Consider the following 17259-nt stretch of genomic DNA (forward strand, 5'->3'; position numbering starts at 1 on the left):
GTAATGTAAATTAGCGAGTTGTTTTCCCCCTATTGGAAATATTGGATGAAAGAAAAGAATTAGTGCCATCTAACGATAGAAAGATGAATTGCAGGCAATCATCCTAATCATCCTTTTCTATGATTAAATGTTCTGTACATCTATACAGTACCATAATCCAATTCGTGCATATTACATATTAATGCTAAAACTTATATAAAAAAAAGTAAAACAAAAATCCTATAAATGAATAATGCTCAGGACTTATATGGTTTCAGAATGCAACTGAAAGAGGCTACAATAAATATATTTGTTAATGATTATCTGCAAATAACATTTTGAGAAATTAATTCAAGGTTAACTTGTTACTAATTCTTTATCAAAAATGTATGCGTCAGTGAGAGTCCGCAGTAAAACCAAATATAACATTAAAAAACAAATGCTAAATGGTGCTAAATGTTTTGTATAGGGAAATAAATTAGGCCGTTCCACACTTCATAGTTATAGTTAAAAGGTATCTATAGTAGTTGCACAGTATAGTTCACAGATAATAATGTCAGCAGTATTTAGCAGTGTACTGCTGCTCTCACATGCTGTCTAGTAGTGAATGAACATATCTCCCCCACTGGCCAGTGATCAGGAAAATGCAGTACACTGATCATAGAAGTGGGCAGTGCTCTCAAATCAGGAGTGTCCACTGAAATTGGAACGATTTGCATGGTTATAATATAGATTTCTATAATATGTTATTTAAAAACATATTACAAACATATTATAGACAGTATTAAAAATGTATTCTAAGCATCTTGTTGCAGCTTAGTCTGTGGGTGCCGAGTGAGCAACATGGACCCCCACTGACTCAAGGGCCAGTGGGCACCGCACTTCCTACACCCATTATAGATACACACATGTGGCCAATTAAGCTTTAACCAACTCATCCTGTACTAATATGTGTTGTATTTTTATCTTATACAAAGTTGGCCTTGATATTCAGCAAAACGTCAGTGTTTTCTATGTGGGGCCCCAGAGAGTTAGAGCAGTTGTGGGAGATGAATGGAAATCTGAAAATTCTATTTCAAGCAAAAACACTGCCACGCTTAACTTTGGTAAGTATATTTACTATCGCTTTGCTTATGCATTGCAGTTTTCCAAGACTATCGTTCAGTGTCATAATGTGCATTCTCACACAGGCAGAGCCGGCCCTAGACATAGGCAAACTATGCAAATGCCTAGGGCATTTGTAATGCCTAGGGGCACAAGCATTTTCTGCTGATTAAAATGATATGCAGCATGCCTATATTCTGTGTTTGACTATGGCTGTATCTGCATATGAAATGCTATGTTACAGTGTATTCCTGGAAATCACTGTAATGTAGCATTTCATATGCAGATACAGACACAGTCACACACAGAATATAAGCATGCCGCATATCACTTTAATCAGCCGAAGCTGCCTGTTCATCCTAGTCGCATAGCAAAGCAAATATAATGTATTTTCAGCAAACAAACGTTAGTAGAGCTGGACGGGAGCTGCCAACTGACTAATGCCATGCATCTCCTGCTGCATGGCTTATTGAGGTAAGATGTATGAGGACACATCTGTATCCAAGCAGAGGCAGAAGTCACAGTGTTAGTGGCAGTGTTAGTGCTGTGTGCGGTTGGGTTGGTTATGCAATAGTGTTCAGCATATGTGTAAGGGGCATTATGTGTGTCATGTTTATAAATTAATTAATAATGTGCGGCATATGTGTAAGTGGCACTATGTGTGTCATTATGGGTGGTCTTCTGTTTGCCGGCGGTCGGGCTCCCGGCGCTCAGTATACCGGCGCCGGGAGCCCGACCGCCGGCTTACCGACACTTATTTTCCCTCGTGGGGGTCCACGACCCCCATAGAGGGAGAATAAAATAGTGTGGCGCGCGTAGCGCGCCACCGTGCCCGTAGCGTGGCGAGCGCAGCGAGCCCGCAAGGGGCTCATTTGCGCTCGCCAAGCTGTCGGTAAGCCGGCGGTCGGCCTCCCGGCGCCGGGATGCTGGTCGCCGGGAGCCCGACCGCCGGCCACCCATAGTGAACCCGTCATTATGTGTATAAGGGCATTAATAATGTGCCGATATGTGTAAGGACATTATGTGTATCATTATGTGTATCAGGGCATTAATAATGTGCAGCATATGTGTAAGGGACATTATGTGTATAAGGGCATTAATAGAGGTTGGCATAATGTGTAAGGAGCATTATGTTTATAAAGACATTAATATTGTGTGTCATATTTGAATTGGGGGTACTATTGTATGGCCATACCCCTTCCCAGCAAGAACACGCCCCTTTTTGGGCTGTTTGTCGAATGTGCGCACTGTTTCTTCTTAAGAAATAGGGGGTAGGAGGACCAAAATGAGTGATATTGCTGAGAAAGGAGCGCAGCATAAGAGGCGGAACTAGCGGCGGTGCTAGGGGGCACCAGCCAAAATTTTGCCTAGGGCATCATATTGATTAGGGCCGGTGTGAGAATCAGAAAGTGAGAATTTTGTGAGAGTTCTCCTGTGTTATTAAAGTGCCAATCATTTACATTTGCCATGTAAATGATTGCCACTTTAAAGAAACAGGAGAGCTCTCACAAAATCTCTCACTCTCTGAATTTACACCCTATCACATTTCCCCCATGTACTAGGCTATGACGAGATTGGCTGGTGACCAGAAGCGGATTTAGGGGTCAGGCCACCCCTACACACATTATTGACTGCCCCTCCCATCACGCCACCGCCCCCTTCATTTTGCGGCCAGTCAGGATGCCTCAAGGCCACCAAAGAAGACAACTTCAATGTCCTACTCCCGTCAGTTGCAAACTAAAATATGAAAAAAAAGTTATAATGACAAAAAAAAATAAAAAAATAACCTGGCCTCATCAGCCTGGTGTGCCACCCCCCAGCAAGTGCCGCCCCTAGTCACGTGCCTAGTGGGAAAACTTGCCACTGCTGGTGACACAATTGCTTGGAAATTCGCAGAGTAAAGTCCTCCAGCCATAATGTCACTCGGCCTTAGCTTATTCAGTATGGAGCTGAATTACCTAGGAGAATCAGGTCTGCAAGAGAAATGCACCAACACCTTACCCTAAAAACACAGCCCTGTGCTAGTTATTGGAGCCATAACATTTTTTAAAGATAGCTATAATTATTTTTGTTGGTACACTACTAGTCTCCACAAGCTCTTGCAAGCCTAAAGTGTTTAGGTACGCTGGTGCCTGCATAAACCATGACTTTAAAGCAAGCTGCCTCTTGTGGAACTGAAGTCACCAGCATGCCCTGGCATCCAGGGTCCACTGGAATCTGTTGTGTCTATTTAAAAAATACAGTAAAACAGACACAGGGGGGTATATTTACTAAAATTCGTAATTTTCAGAATGAGGTTAAAGTTCAAACACGAATGACATAGAATGTGTAAAATTGCAACTTTTTGAATTTATTACGCCTCATTTACTAAGCTGCCGTATTTTACATTTTCGTGTTTACGGGAGTGAATAGTAAAACACTGCCGACATTACAACAATGAAACTCGGCCGGATCTGTGAGATCCGTGCAGGGTTTCATTGTGCATCTTTAAATAAATGAAAAATAGTGTAAAAGCAGGGGGAAAAAATGCGTGGGGTCCCCCCTCCTAAGCAAAACCAGCCTCGGGCTCTTTGAGCCGGTCCTGGTTGATAAAATATGGGGGGGGAAATGACAGGGGTTCCCCCATATTTCATCAACCAGCACCGAACTCTGCACCTGGTCCTGGTTCCAAAAATACGGGGGACAAAAAGCGTAGGGGTCCCCCGTATTTTTAAAACCAGCGCCGGGCTCCACTAGCCAGGTACATAATGCCACAGCCGGAGGACACTTTTATTGTGGTCCTGGCGGCCCTGGCATTACATACCCAACTAGTCACCCCTGGCCGGGGTTCCCTGGAGGAGTGGGAACCCCTTAAATCAAGGGGTCCCCCCCTCCAGCCACCCAAGTGCCAGGGGTGAAGCCCGAGGCTGTCCCCCCATCCAAGGGCGGCGGATGGGGGGCTGATAGCCTTTTGAAAAAAATGAGAATATTGTTTTTAGTAGCAGTACTACAAGTCCCAGCAAGCCTCCCCCGCAAGCTGGTACTTGGAGAACCACAAGTACCAGCATGCAGCGGAAAACCGGGCCCGCTGGTACCTGTAGTACTAGTACTAAAAAAATACCCCAAAAAAACCAGGACACACACACCGTGACAGTATAAGTTTATTACATACATGCACACCTCCAAACATACATACTTACCTATGTTCACACGAGGCTGGGTCCTCTTCTCCATGTAGAATCCTAGGGGTACCTGTGGAAAAAATTATTCTCAAATAATCCATTGTACCTTCTGTTCTTTGTATAATCCACGTACTTGGCAAAAATAAAAAAACGAAAACCCGACCACGCACTGAAAGGGGCCCCATGTTTACACATGGGACCCCTTTCCCCGACTGCCAGGACCCCCCTGACTCCTGTCAAAGAGGGTCCCTTCTGCCAATCAGCGGTGAGGTTACTTTCGGTCAACCGCTGACCGCAAAGTTCCCACCATTGGATACAATGGAGCACATAGGCACTACATTGTATCTCTGCCGTGTGCTACCTCACAGACACTACAGGAGCACACAGCCAATCAGGAGGGTGCCACGACGTGGCGCTCCCTGATTGGCAGAAGGGACCCTCTTTGACAGGAGTCAGGGGGGGTCCTGGCAGTCGGGCAAAGGGGTCCCATGTGTAAACATGGGGCCCCTTTCAGTGCGTGGTCGGGTTTCCGTTTTTTTATTTTGCCAAGTACGTGGATTATACAAAGAACAGAATGGATTATGTGAGTATAATTTTTTTCACAGGTACCCCTAGGATTCTACATGGAGAAGAGGACCGAGCCTCGTGTGAACTTAGGTAAGTATGTATGTTTGGAGGTGTGCATGTATGTAATAAACTTATACTGTCACGGTGTGTGTGTTCTGGTTTTTTTGGGGTATTTTTTTAGTACTAGTACTACAGGTACCAGCGGGCCCGGTTTTCCACCGCATGCTGGTACTTGTGGTTCTCCAAGTACCAGCTTTCGGGGGAGGCTTGCTGGGATTTGTAGTACTGCTACTAAAAACAATATTCTAATTTTTTACACAAGGCTATCAGCCCCCCATCCGCCGCCCTTGGATGGGGGGGACAGCCTCGGGCTTCACCCCTGGCCCTTGGGTGGCTGGAGGGGGGGACCCCTTGATTTAAGGGGTTCCCACTCCTCCAGGGAACCCTGGCCAGGGGTGACTAGTTGGGTATGTAATGCCAGGGCCGCCAGGACCACAATAAAAGTGTCCCCCGGCTGTGGCATTATGTACCTGGCTAGTGGAGCCCGGTGCTGGTTTTAAAAATACGGGGGACCCCTACGCTTTTTGTCCCCCGTATTTTTGGAACCAGGACCAGGCGCAGAGCCCGGTGCTGGTTGATGAAATATGAGGGAACCCCTGTCATTTTTTTACCCATATTTTGTCAACCAGGAACGGCTCAAAGAGCCCGAGGCTGGTTTTGCTTAGGAGGGGGGACCCCACACATTTTTTTTTACAAAATATAACACTTTACACCCCTTACCACTGATAAACATGCACGGATCTCACGGATCCGTGCATGCCTATCAGAACACGGTAAAAAAAAGCAGGTCTATTTTAAAACTGCTTTTTTTTACGATTTGTATTTATTCATGGCAGTGTTTGCCTGGGTGGTATTCATGTGACCGCCGGTCAGCTGACCGACAGTCACATGACCTCCTCCGTGAGCCCGACGGCTCACTATCCCGATGGTCGGCATGCCGACCAACAGGGACTATATCCACTCGTGGGTGTCCACGACACCCATAGAGTGGGAATAGAACCCGTGGCGACCGCAGGTCGCCACCGAGCCCGCAGCGAGCCCGCAAGGGGCTTGCTGCACTCGCCCCTCCCCGCCGTGATCCCGGCGTCGGTATGCTGCCGGGATCCCGGCGTCGGTAAGGTGACCGGCGGTCAGGAGACCGCCGGTCACCAGTACTACACCCGCTTGCCTATTGCCGGCAGTGTTTGTGAAATACAAATTTTAGTAAATGACCAAGTTCTATCAAATAACAGGCATATTTGACCGATGGTGTATTCATTCGGTTTTTTTTTCTTTGACTTAAAAAAAAATACGAATGCCCTCATCACTGCCGAGATTTTAGTTTAGTAAATTCCCGAGATGACACTTAGAAGAAAAAACGCAAAATCGGTCAAAATCGGGACCTTAGTAAATATACCCCAGGGACACCATAAATAAATAAAAATTCTGATGAGAAAAAAAAAACCACACACCACGATTTAGTAATGTATTGGCTACCTAACTCCAAGGGTGATCCTCTTCTCTTTCTTAGGGAAGAGCCCTAATGCTTTCAGCACAGGGCTGTTTATTTCTTTAAGGAGAAGCACAGTTTGTGTTCTGTGGATGTGGCAGGCTGCCTGCTGTATTGAAAATAAAGTTTAAGCCCTCCTGGCATCTCCTCTCCATCTAGTTATGAACAGTGTTATCTGCTATTTATAGTGACTGTTCTGGAGTTTCCTGATTTGTATTTTATGATCATAATTTTCTCACCAGGCGCCGCCCCTATTATGCAGGTAACAAATCCAGCAGGAAATCACTACTGTAAGCTCAGTACCACCAAAACAAAACCACCTTAGCAGACAGGCCTTAGAGAAGGAGCTCAGCTGCTTGGACATTGTGCTATATTCTAGCTTTTACTACATGTTACATCTACTGTCATGTGGTCTAGGAAATGGTCTTGTGCTAACCAGCATCATCTTAACATATAGGAACACTGGACAACTGTCCAGCCCCCCCCCCCCCCCCCTACCCGGTTCTAGGGGCCTTCAAGTAGGGAAAGGCTGGACTGGGGGCCATCTGCCCCCCCCCCCCCCCCATCCTCATGTTGATGTGACCAGGCTAATGTATCCTAACAGCCGGGCTGGCCGGGCTGATGTATCCTAACAGACGGGCAAACTGCGGCGTTACCGCTGTACGTGAGTCAACATGTGAGATTCCCGTAATATTCTTTTTGACCTTTATTACCATCTATATGTACACACTTGGCTTTGTCTAAAAATAATATCGCTCACCAAATCTTACTGGTGAATAGGGGCACCCTAGTTTTTGCGGTCATACCCCACTGGAGATGCCCAATATCAGCTGATCTTGGAAGCTAAGCAGTGGAGGGCCAGGTCAGTACTTGGATGGGAGACCTCCTAAGAATACCCAGCTACTGTAATTCACTATTGTTTGCCACCTATATACACCACCGAGGGAGCATAATTGAGAAAGCCAGTACTGGAAGTGTTACAGTGTGACCAATTATTTGCAACATCTTTTCCCTATGGGATATATGCAGGAGAAATGATGGTCATAATCTCCCAGTATATGGATACCATTTAAAAAGAAATACCTAACTGCATAACTGCAGTAATACAGTAACTACCATAAGTCCGCATATTGATTATGTTAGCCTTGAAGGTATTACAAAATTATACTTTTGCTTATATATTTTTTACTGTGCTTTTAGCATTTGACACTAATACTGTTGGAACTCCCTATTTTTAATGCATATCTATTAAAATTGTATATTTTGTCTGCCTTTTTGTATATGAACTCATAAGTCCATCTGTATATGAGTGCTTCCCAAAAAGAGTCTTCTGCCTTCTACTGTACCTGTTCTGTGTTTCACTTTGTACTCACTGACTCTGGGGAGCATCACTGATAATCACCATATATACACTATATATAGACAATAACATGTCTCAAAGTGTATGGTCACTCGAATGAGAAGTAAATTCTTTAATGGAAATCAGTATTTCAGAGGACTATTAATACATACAAACACATTTTCTCCAACCGGTGCGGCTTCCCCCACACTTCAACTCTCTGTAGAAGATTCAAAGGATCTGTATCTGGGTATCACACATCTATTCAGTTGTCATTGTCTAAGTCAGGGGTGGGGAACCTTTTTGGATATTTATAAAATCTTTCGGGGGCCAAACAAAAATTCTCAACTTAAAAAATGACCCTGCCCCCCAGTAGGTCTGCCCCTTAGAGGTACTGTGTGTGTGCGCTGGAGGCGCGTGCGCCAAAAACATTAGTGTGGCCAATTAAAATGGGACGTGATACACATATGCCCCCAATAGTGCAGTGTCAGATCCACAATTGCCCCCACAGTGCCAGATCCACAATTGGCCCCACAGTGCCAGGTATACAAATGCCCCCACAGTGTCAGGTATACAAATGCCCCCACAGTGTCAGGTATACAAATGTCCCCAACAGTGTTAGATCCACAAATGCCCCCACAGTGTCATGTATACAAATGCCCCCACAGTGTCAGGTATACAAATGCCCCCACAGTGCCAGATCCACAAATGCCCCCACAGTGCCAGATCCACAAATGCCCCCACAGTGTCAGGTATACAAATGCCCCCACAGTGTCAGGTATACAAATGCCCCCACAGTGCCAGGTATACAAATGCCCCCACAGTGCCAGATCCAGAAATGCCCCTACAGTGCCCCCCCACCCCACTGTGCTGCCTGCTGCTGCTCCATCCGGCGGCATGTCTCGGGTGTCAGGACAGGGAGGAGAGCGCGGCTATGTCGGGCGGCGTGTAGGACCTCAAACCAGCCGCCGGTTCGTGAGCCAATCAGAGCTCGCGGACCGGCAGTGGCGGCTCCTGATTGGCTGCCGGTCCGCGAGCTCTGATTGGCTCACGAACCGGCGGCTGGTTTGAGATCTTACCTGCCGCCGGACATAGTAGCTGCGCTCTCCTCCCTGACAGCTGAGACACGCTGCCGCCGGACTGAGCGGCGGCGTGTGTCACTTACACAAGTGGGTGGGCCGGAACTTACGGCTCAGCAGGGTTATTTTCTTCAGATTTTGGTGTGCTCCCCACATTCTCATACCCCCCCGTACTGCTCCAATTAGACCAGGATAATTTCCCTCCTTTCATTGTTTACCTGCAAAGGTAAGCTCACCATGTGCTTTCTTCTTTAAAAAAACAAAAAACACTTTTACTGCATACCTCCACCCCACCGTGTGGTATTCCTGTGAGGTGTGCCTCCACTGATGGCACACCCTGCCAGCAGCATCTAACACAGTGAACCCCAAATGGGAGCCTCTGGTGGTTCCTCTGCGGGCAGGATGTACCTCATGTGGATTGTTCATACAGGTTATATCATACGACTACACAAGTACCCATTCTCCCATGTATGCATTGCGCCAATGTATGGCTTACTTCCCAGTGTAACCTCTCTAGTGCGCCCAATATGGCTGCCTCATCTGGTACGCTTGTGGATGGGATGAAAATACATGGACCTGATAGTTTTGTTTGTACCCTACTCTGAATGTTAGGATGCTGCAATCACCCCCATTTTGTGTCACCTCTTCTAGGGATGGACTATTCCACCCAGGGTAATCCTACGCTGTGCGCCGAAGATGGCTGCCGCACCTGGTACCCTGTGAGGGTGGAATACACAGCCCATGGAAGTTATTACCCAAAATGCCTACACCAACCCTGCATTATGATTACTCTATGCACTTTAGGTTTTCATTTTTATGCATGTGTATTGCTGTATTAATCTTCTGTATTATGTTTGTTTTGATGTCTGTAAAGTGCCTTGAGTCCTGTTTGGAGAAAGAGCGCTATATAAATACAATTATTATTATTATTATTATTATTATTATTATTTTTTATTCACATCATATATCTAAATGGAAATACCAGTCATCATCTATATCAACATTGTAACTAGTCAACTGTATGATGTTATACTGAATAGCACATAATCATGCTTTCACATGCAATTACATACATGTTGAGTACTACAATGTAGGTGATTCAGTAGTTACGCATAATTGCCTGCATTTGCCTGCCTTAATGATTCCGCTGTGACTGATTCATCCGCAAGCGCTCACTGGTTTATGAATCATCTCATATCATACAGCATCAGGAAGTCCCTGTCACTTATATGTGTTGAGTGGGAATTGAGAAGACTGATACTCTATATTCATTTTGTTACATTTTACTGAAGTTGTTAATTTACATTTAACAATATGAATATTCATTATAATTAATATTTTTCCCCACCAACAATATGTAACGTGTCTCTTTTTCAAAAATGTAGGCTGCCTCAACTTGCAGACAATAATAAAATCTAGGATGAGAGAATGTAATCATCACTGCAAAAATAAGGAAGCCTGTGGACATGAATGCTGTGAGTTTGTACATCTTACTGTAAAATAAAATGACTTGATGAGCAGGTAAAGCTAGTGGGGGTCATCTACGAAGCACAGAATGGGGGTTCCACAGCACAGATGCAGCCTCGTCATGCCTCAGTTAGCACCTACTGTACATTTTTGCAGGGAACATATGATTTGTTGAAGGACACAGTCAATTTTTCTTGGCAATTATTTGAAATTTGCACGTTTCATTGTTAACTGTTTCACTTCTACCGGTACATTTCTATGTGCCTTGTGCCCAGTATAAAGAAAACCTTCAAACACACACAGTGACACATGTAATAAAGGCAGCACAGTGAACAACTCACTTACTCCCTTAATTTAAGCCATGCGCATTGTTTAACTGAGCATTGTTTAGGCGAAAAATAGAAACTTTACTTCAATGAAAAGTTGGTTGTACTGTGCTAGAAGTTATGGTTCTCATGTGACACTTACAGTTTGCACAGTGCTCCTCTTCAGAATTTCTGCCACCTGCTACTTTCATTTGCACTGCACAGACAATATAGGTGCGTAAATACAAAACCAAACCGTTATGCTGTACACATCTAGTGCCCTACACAAATGCCGCTTTTATTAGCATTCTGATTGGTTGTGTCTTATTTATAATGGTTTTCCCATTCAGCATGCTCTAAAAAAAACAACAGTGCATTGATTTTGTGCATTGAGGTGTGATTGTAATGTAATTGTGGTGCAAATTTGTACACTTTTGCAAAGACGAATCTTAGTAAATTTGCGATTTCCACTGATACTATTGTTATTTTGATGATGTATGTCTGTACCGATGGTGTTTTGTTCTCAAGTGAGTGCAATGTCGCATTTGACATGTGACCTCCATGATATTTAATCCTTAGAAAATTCACGATTAGCAAAATCGTGGCTTATGCACCAAAAAACAACAAATTGACCAAAGTCGACCTTTAGTAAATTTACCCCCAGGAGTTTAGAACCACTAATATAGAGTAATAGATATAGAGTACATAGATGTCAGTAATTTGCTTTTATACAAAGAAACTTCATGGGCTGAAGCTGGCTTGGCCATGCTGGTGCCATGGTTGCCAATCTGACCAGAGCCCTGTCTTGGTGGAGTTTGTATGATCTCCTTATATTTGCATATTTTTACTGCAGGTTCTTTACTTTCTTAATACTGTCTAAAAACATTCCAACGCCAAGCCTTGGTATACCTTGAAGCTAAATAATTAAACAGCCAGACATTTCAGTGATGTGTTTAGTGACAATAAAATGTTGGTGAGAAGTGTGTACCTTGCTTTAAGATACAATTGGTAATTCATTGTATTTAGTTTTTTACCTTCTTAGATATGGTAATTACAGACTGAGACAGACATACATTTACACAATCAAATGTATTCTGTTTATTTACAAATAACAGGTAAAACTGGAGTTTCTCACAAGGCTGACAATAAAACTAATTCAAACTTCTCTTCATATCTAAGTGATCTAAGGAGTCGAAATTCAGTTTCATCAGCTCCACCAGTAAAGAGACTAAAGGTAACATGATCAAAAAGGTAGGATGAGGAAATTCAAAGAACATGTCATTACATAAAATGGCTTTTGCGACATCAGCACATGGATTACTTAATGAATGTTACATTAGCGGGATAGTTAAACTAACGTCATGCAGAGAAAGCAGCTAGCATGCTATGCAGAAGAGCAGATCCCCACTGAGGCATCCACAACAGCACAAGATGGGTATCTGATGTTTATGAGGCAGAGACGGCTCACGTTATATCTCTGCGTTCAGTGTCTTTCAGCAGAGCAGTAATTGTTTCCTTTAATTCGTGTCTGGGAACTCAATTTCAGCAAATGATAAAAGGATAGCAAACTAGTACAAAAGCTATAACTATATTACCATAATTTTAAGAACATAATTACCTTATATACTGTAATAATGCTTTTACAAGATTAAAGATGGGTTGACATATTTGCAACAGGACCTATTTTTTTATTTTTGTTCGACAGTCTTAGTTTTTGTACAGGTTAAAGAGATATTGGAACCACATTCAATAACCATTCATTTATTTATTTATTTTTTAAATAATTCTTTTGGAGTCATTCATGCATACAACAATGATATAAATTTAATCAGCAACATCAGTGCCCCTATAGGTTGGAACACATTGTGGAACAGATAAATAATAAGTAACTGATATGATAGGCCACAGAATCAACTGTATCTTGAGGAGAGGAGGTCAGAAATATGGGCTCAATAATAATACAGTAGAACAAGATAAGCACACAAAGTTAATATAAAAGTCTGTAATTAACCAACTTTGGGAGTAATACAGAGTTGATCGAAGCAGCAAATTTGTTAACAGTTGGGCAAAACCATGTGCACTGCAGGTGGGGCAGATATAACATTTGCAGAGAGAGTTAGATTTGGGTGGGTTATTTTGTTTCTGTGCAGGGTAAATACTGGATGCTTTATTTTTACACTGCAATTTAAATTTCAGTTTGAACACATCTCACCCAAATCTGTCTCTGCACATGTTATATCTGCTCCCCCTACAGTGCACATGGCCCTAATTCCGAGTTGTTCGCTCTGTAATTTTCTTCGCATCGCAGCGATTTTCCGCTAATTGCGCATGCGCAATGTTCGCACTGCGACTGCGCCAAGTAAATTTGCTTTGAAGATTGGTATTTTACTCACGGCATTACGAGGTTTTTTCTTCGTTCTGGTGATCGGAGTGTGATTGACAGGAAGTGGGTGTTTCTGGGCGGAAACTGACCGTTTTATGGGAGTGTGTGAAAAAACGCTGCCGTTTCTGGGAAAAACGCGGGAGTGGCTGAAGAAACGGGGGAGTGTCTGGGCGAACGCTGGGTGTGTTTGTGACGTCAAACCAGGAACGACAAGCACTGAACTGATCGCACTGGAAGAGTAAGTCTCGAGCTACTCAGAAACTGCACAGAGAAATCTTTTCGCAATATTGCGAATCTTTCGTTCGTAATTCTGCTAAGCTAAGATTCACTCCCAGTAGGCGGCGGCTTAGCGTGTGCAATGCTGCTAAAAGCAGCTTGCAAGCGAACAACTCGGAATGAGGGCCATGGTTTTGCCTAACTGCTAACAAATTTGCTGCTGCAATCAACTCTGAATTAGGCCCCTTATCATTAAGCAGATGTGCTATGGCTGAGAGAAAGCCACTTAAAAATGTTAACACTGAGCTATCAGCCAATGGGCCTGATTCAGAGATCTCCACTAATACAATTGCAGCTGCCATCCCGTACTCAGTGGATGTGCAATAATATGCTGTCGCCGCCTGGAATTGTACTAAGATTCCCACAGATGGCATTGCAGATCCAAGCAGTGGTGTACAAACACACAGCGGTGGTCGCATAGCCTTCCATAATCGCCCATCTGAGTAACTCTGCGGTCACGCAGAATGGTCGTGGGAATTGAGATGCTGGCACCATGTTTTGTGTATAAGGGATCACGATTGGAGGTTGAGCCTTCCACCGACACACCTGTGATTTCTGCAGCGGGGTACACTGGGATTCCACAGGGTATACATCGGGGTGTAGAGTTGGATCTTGATCTGAGGCACCAACAGGCTAAAGCTTTGACTGCTCCCCGGATGCATTGCACCGCCTCCTCTATAACCCACCTCCAGGCACTGGAGCTCAGTTTGTAAGTTGGTGCCTGCAGTGCAGGTCACTAACAGGTGGAGCTGCGCTAGGCAGCCCTGAAATGAGCTTTTTAAGAAGACTTCAAGGGCCGCAGTACTATTTATGTCAGTCTGACATTCTGTGCTGCGGCTCTATCACCTCCCCAGCAGCTCTGCATACTCCCGCGGCCAGGTTCCCGGGTACTTGCAGTGGAGGCACACCGGTCATCAGGCACACCACCGCTGACGCTCTCCAGGATCACATGGCAGCACATGAGGGAGGAGGTAAGAGGGTTCCCCAGGTGGGACCTGCTGGTTAATCGCAAGTTCGGTCGCGGTACCAGGAGACGGACTGCGCCGCTGGCGTGGACACTGTACTGCACAGGGACCCCACTATATCCACCAGGGCAAGGGAGCACAGGTCGGATTTACTAAAATCCATTTGATATAGGTTCCACGGTACCCGGTGGTGAGGACCAGCATAGGGGATAAGGCGCTGACCTGTAGCCCCTCCCCCAGCTCCGGGCGCCATCTACTGCTGGTGTTCCCGCCCTGGAGCTGCATTTCACTCTCCCTCACTCCCTGACAGAGATTTTGGCATCATCTTCACTACTAACTGGGCTGATCTCCGGGACTGCAGGGCTCTCCTCTGTAAAGCCGCCTGTCTCATCACTCATCAGCGCTGTGCATTTACAGGCACTTAAGTATTCTACATGTCATTTTAGACAGTGTTAGTTAATAACAAGTGTACTGCTATCTGAATATTTAATACAAGTATTCTGTGATATACATCCAGTATCTACTGTGCATTGTTCTATCTATACTCATACATACTGTATATACTCGAGTATAAGCCGACTTTTTCAGCACTTTTTTTGTGTGCTGAAAAAGCCCCCTCAGCTTGTACTCGAGTCAGTGGGAAGGAGGGACACGGAGGGCACAGCGCGCGCCTCTCCTGTGTCCCTCCTGCGTCTCCGGAGGCAGCGGCGGGTCTATTAAATGAAGTACCCATTCGTGAGCTCTGATTGGCTCACGAACCGGCACTTAATTTAACACACACACGCCGCTGCCGCCGGAGACGCAGGAGGGACACAGGAGAGGCGCGCGCTGTGCCCTACATGTCCCTCCTTCACAAAACAGCGTGGGAGCGGCGGAGGGTAAGTTGAAACTGGCACTGGGGGAGCATATTTGGCACTTGGGGGGCAAATGTGGCACTGAGGGGGAATATCTGGCACTATGAGGGCATATCTGGCACTGTGGGGGCATATCTGGCACTATGACGGCATATCTGGCACTGTGGGGGCATATCTGGCACTATGAGGGCATATCTGGCACTGTGGGGGCATATCTGGCACTATGAGGGCATATCTGGCACTGTGGGGGCATATCTGGCAGTATGAGGGCATATCTGGCACTGTGGGGGCATATCTGGCAGTATGAGGGCATATCTGGCACTGTGGGGGCATATCTGTCACTATGAGGACATATATGGCACTGTGGGGGCATATCTGGCAGTATGAGGGCATATCTGGCACTGTGGGGGCATATCTGGCAGTATGAGGGCTGTGTACGGCTAGAGCTGCATTTCCCACCCTAGACTTATACTCGAGTCAGTAAGTTTTCCCAGGTTTTTGTGGTAAAATTAGATGCCTCGGCTTATATTCGGGTCGACTTATACTCGAGTATATACGGTAATTGTATGTAAATTACTAGTCAAGTGCAGTTTTATTGTTTATATGTAATAACTTCTGCATTATACATGTGACTGAGTGTGCCTGTAGCTGTTGTGTGGGATTCCATTCTCCTGTATCACATATTGCTATCACTATATTCTGTGCCCTGAGGGGCTAGGTGCGTCAGGGTCCCATGTATATATGTAGTGTTACACAGAATATACAATTTGGTATTTTTACTGTGTGTTTCAGTCACCTCATACCACTTAAATCCTCTTTTTTGTGTCCTGTGTTTATTGTCACATAACATAGGTTTTTTTTGCAGGTATTGTGTATGGCTATATTGTACTGTTACGCCCTAAGGCTACATTCCTTATAATGTCTGCTACACAGGGTGGGAAATCCGCGGATACTTCTGCATCCTGCAGTACTGGTACCACGGATTTACCTGAGGGGAAGGTTCAGCTTCTGGTTCAGCGCTGAGTGCCATACACCCAGTCAACCTGCAGCACCTGTGGCCAATCAGGACCCACCTTGGGCAGCGTTCTCAAGTATGCTGAGTACACTTGTGACACGTCTTATGCACCCTGTGGGACCCCCAGTGCCATTGCAGCCAGATATTGTCACTGTAGTTAATCCGTCCTGGGCGGATACTCTGTCTACCCAATTACAACAATTAACTCAGTCCTTGGTTAGACAAAAGTCTACCCCATGACCCTCTGGGGCCAAGGGGTCATCTAAAAGGGCCATTTCTTCCTCACAATCCACTAATATTTTGGATAATTCTTCCGATGAGGATGGGGAATATACTGATCCGCCAGACACTGATACAGTTGCTTCTGATGAGGAATCTACAACCCAGGTTGATGTTCCTGACCTAGTGGAGGCTATTAAGCTAATTCTTCAAATAGATGATGACATTGAGCCTACAACTGTGTCTAAGAAACCTGATAAGTTCAAATGTCAGAAGGTTGCGAAGGTAGTCTTACCACATTCTGACCACTTAATTGACATACGTCAGGAATGATATTCAGGAGGCGGCCTCTGATGCCGGTGTAATGGCGGCCAAGGAATCTACTACGTCTATCCTGGCTCGTCGAATTATGTGGTTGAGGTCCTGGAAGGTGGACCTGGTCTCCAAAAATACCTTGGAGGTGCTCCCTTTTAAGGGAGACATCCTATTTGGGGAGGTTCTGAATAAGATTGTAACTGACTTGGCTACTGCCAAGACTGCGTGTCTCCCAAATACTAATCCTTCTACTCCGAAGGCTAAGAGTACCACCTTTCATTCCTTTCAACCTCCAGGAAAAGCAAAGGGTCAGGCGTATCCGAGACAGGCTCGTGCTTCTAAAACCAGTAAACCTAAATCTAAACAATCCTGAGCCGCCCGACAGCCTGCTTCCAAACAAGACAAGCCTGCCATATGACGGGGCGGGCCTCCCCCTGGGGGACCCCAGGGAGGGAGGCTGACTTCTGCAATTCGCCCAGGCCTGGTTAAAGACCACTTCGGATGCCTGGGTGCGGGAAGTTGTCTCTCACGGGTACACAATCTCTTTCAAGAGACGACCCCCTCGCCAGTTTTGCACAACGGTTATCCATGTGGATCCATTAAAAGCGCAAGCTCTACACCTGGTTGTACAATCCCTCCTGGATACAGGAGTGGTAGTACCAGTACCTCTGTCTCAGAGAGG

The 17259-nt window shown here is 45.2% G+C and overlaps 1 protein-coding gene and 1 pseudogene across 9 annotated transcripts in view; both read left to right on the forward strand.

Moving 5' to 3' along the window:
- Positions 1-17259, forward strand: part of HFM1 (helicase for meiosis 1) — a 984377-nt gene that overhangs the window by 809645 nt on the left and 157473 nt on the right. For all 9 annotated transcript variants that reach the window (XM_063939911.1, XM_063939912.1, XM_063939910.1 and 6 more), the window contains 3 exons: positions 957-1085; positions 10164-10253; positions 11666-11784. In XM_063939911.1, the coding sequence (XP_063795981.1) occupies positions 957-1085; positions 10164-10253; positions 11666-11784 (338 nt within the window). The remainder of the gene's footprint in view (positions 1-956; positions 1086-10163; positions 10254-11665; positions 11785-17259) is intronic.
- Positions 7153-7272, forward strand: LOC134964805 (5S ribosomal RNA; annotated as a pseudogene).

The sequence above is a fragment of the Pseudophryne corroboree genome, chromosome 9 (genome assembly GCF_028390025.1).
Source record: "Pseudophryne corroboree isolate aPseCor3 chromosome 9, aPseCor3.hap2, whole genome shotgun sequence".
Classification (NCBI taxonomy): Eukaryota; Metazoa; Chordata; class Amphibia; order Anura; family Myobatrachidae; genus Pseudophryne; species Pseudophryne corroboree.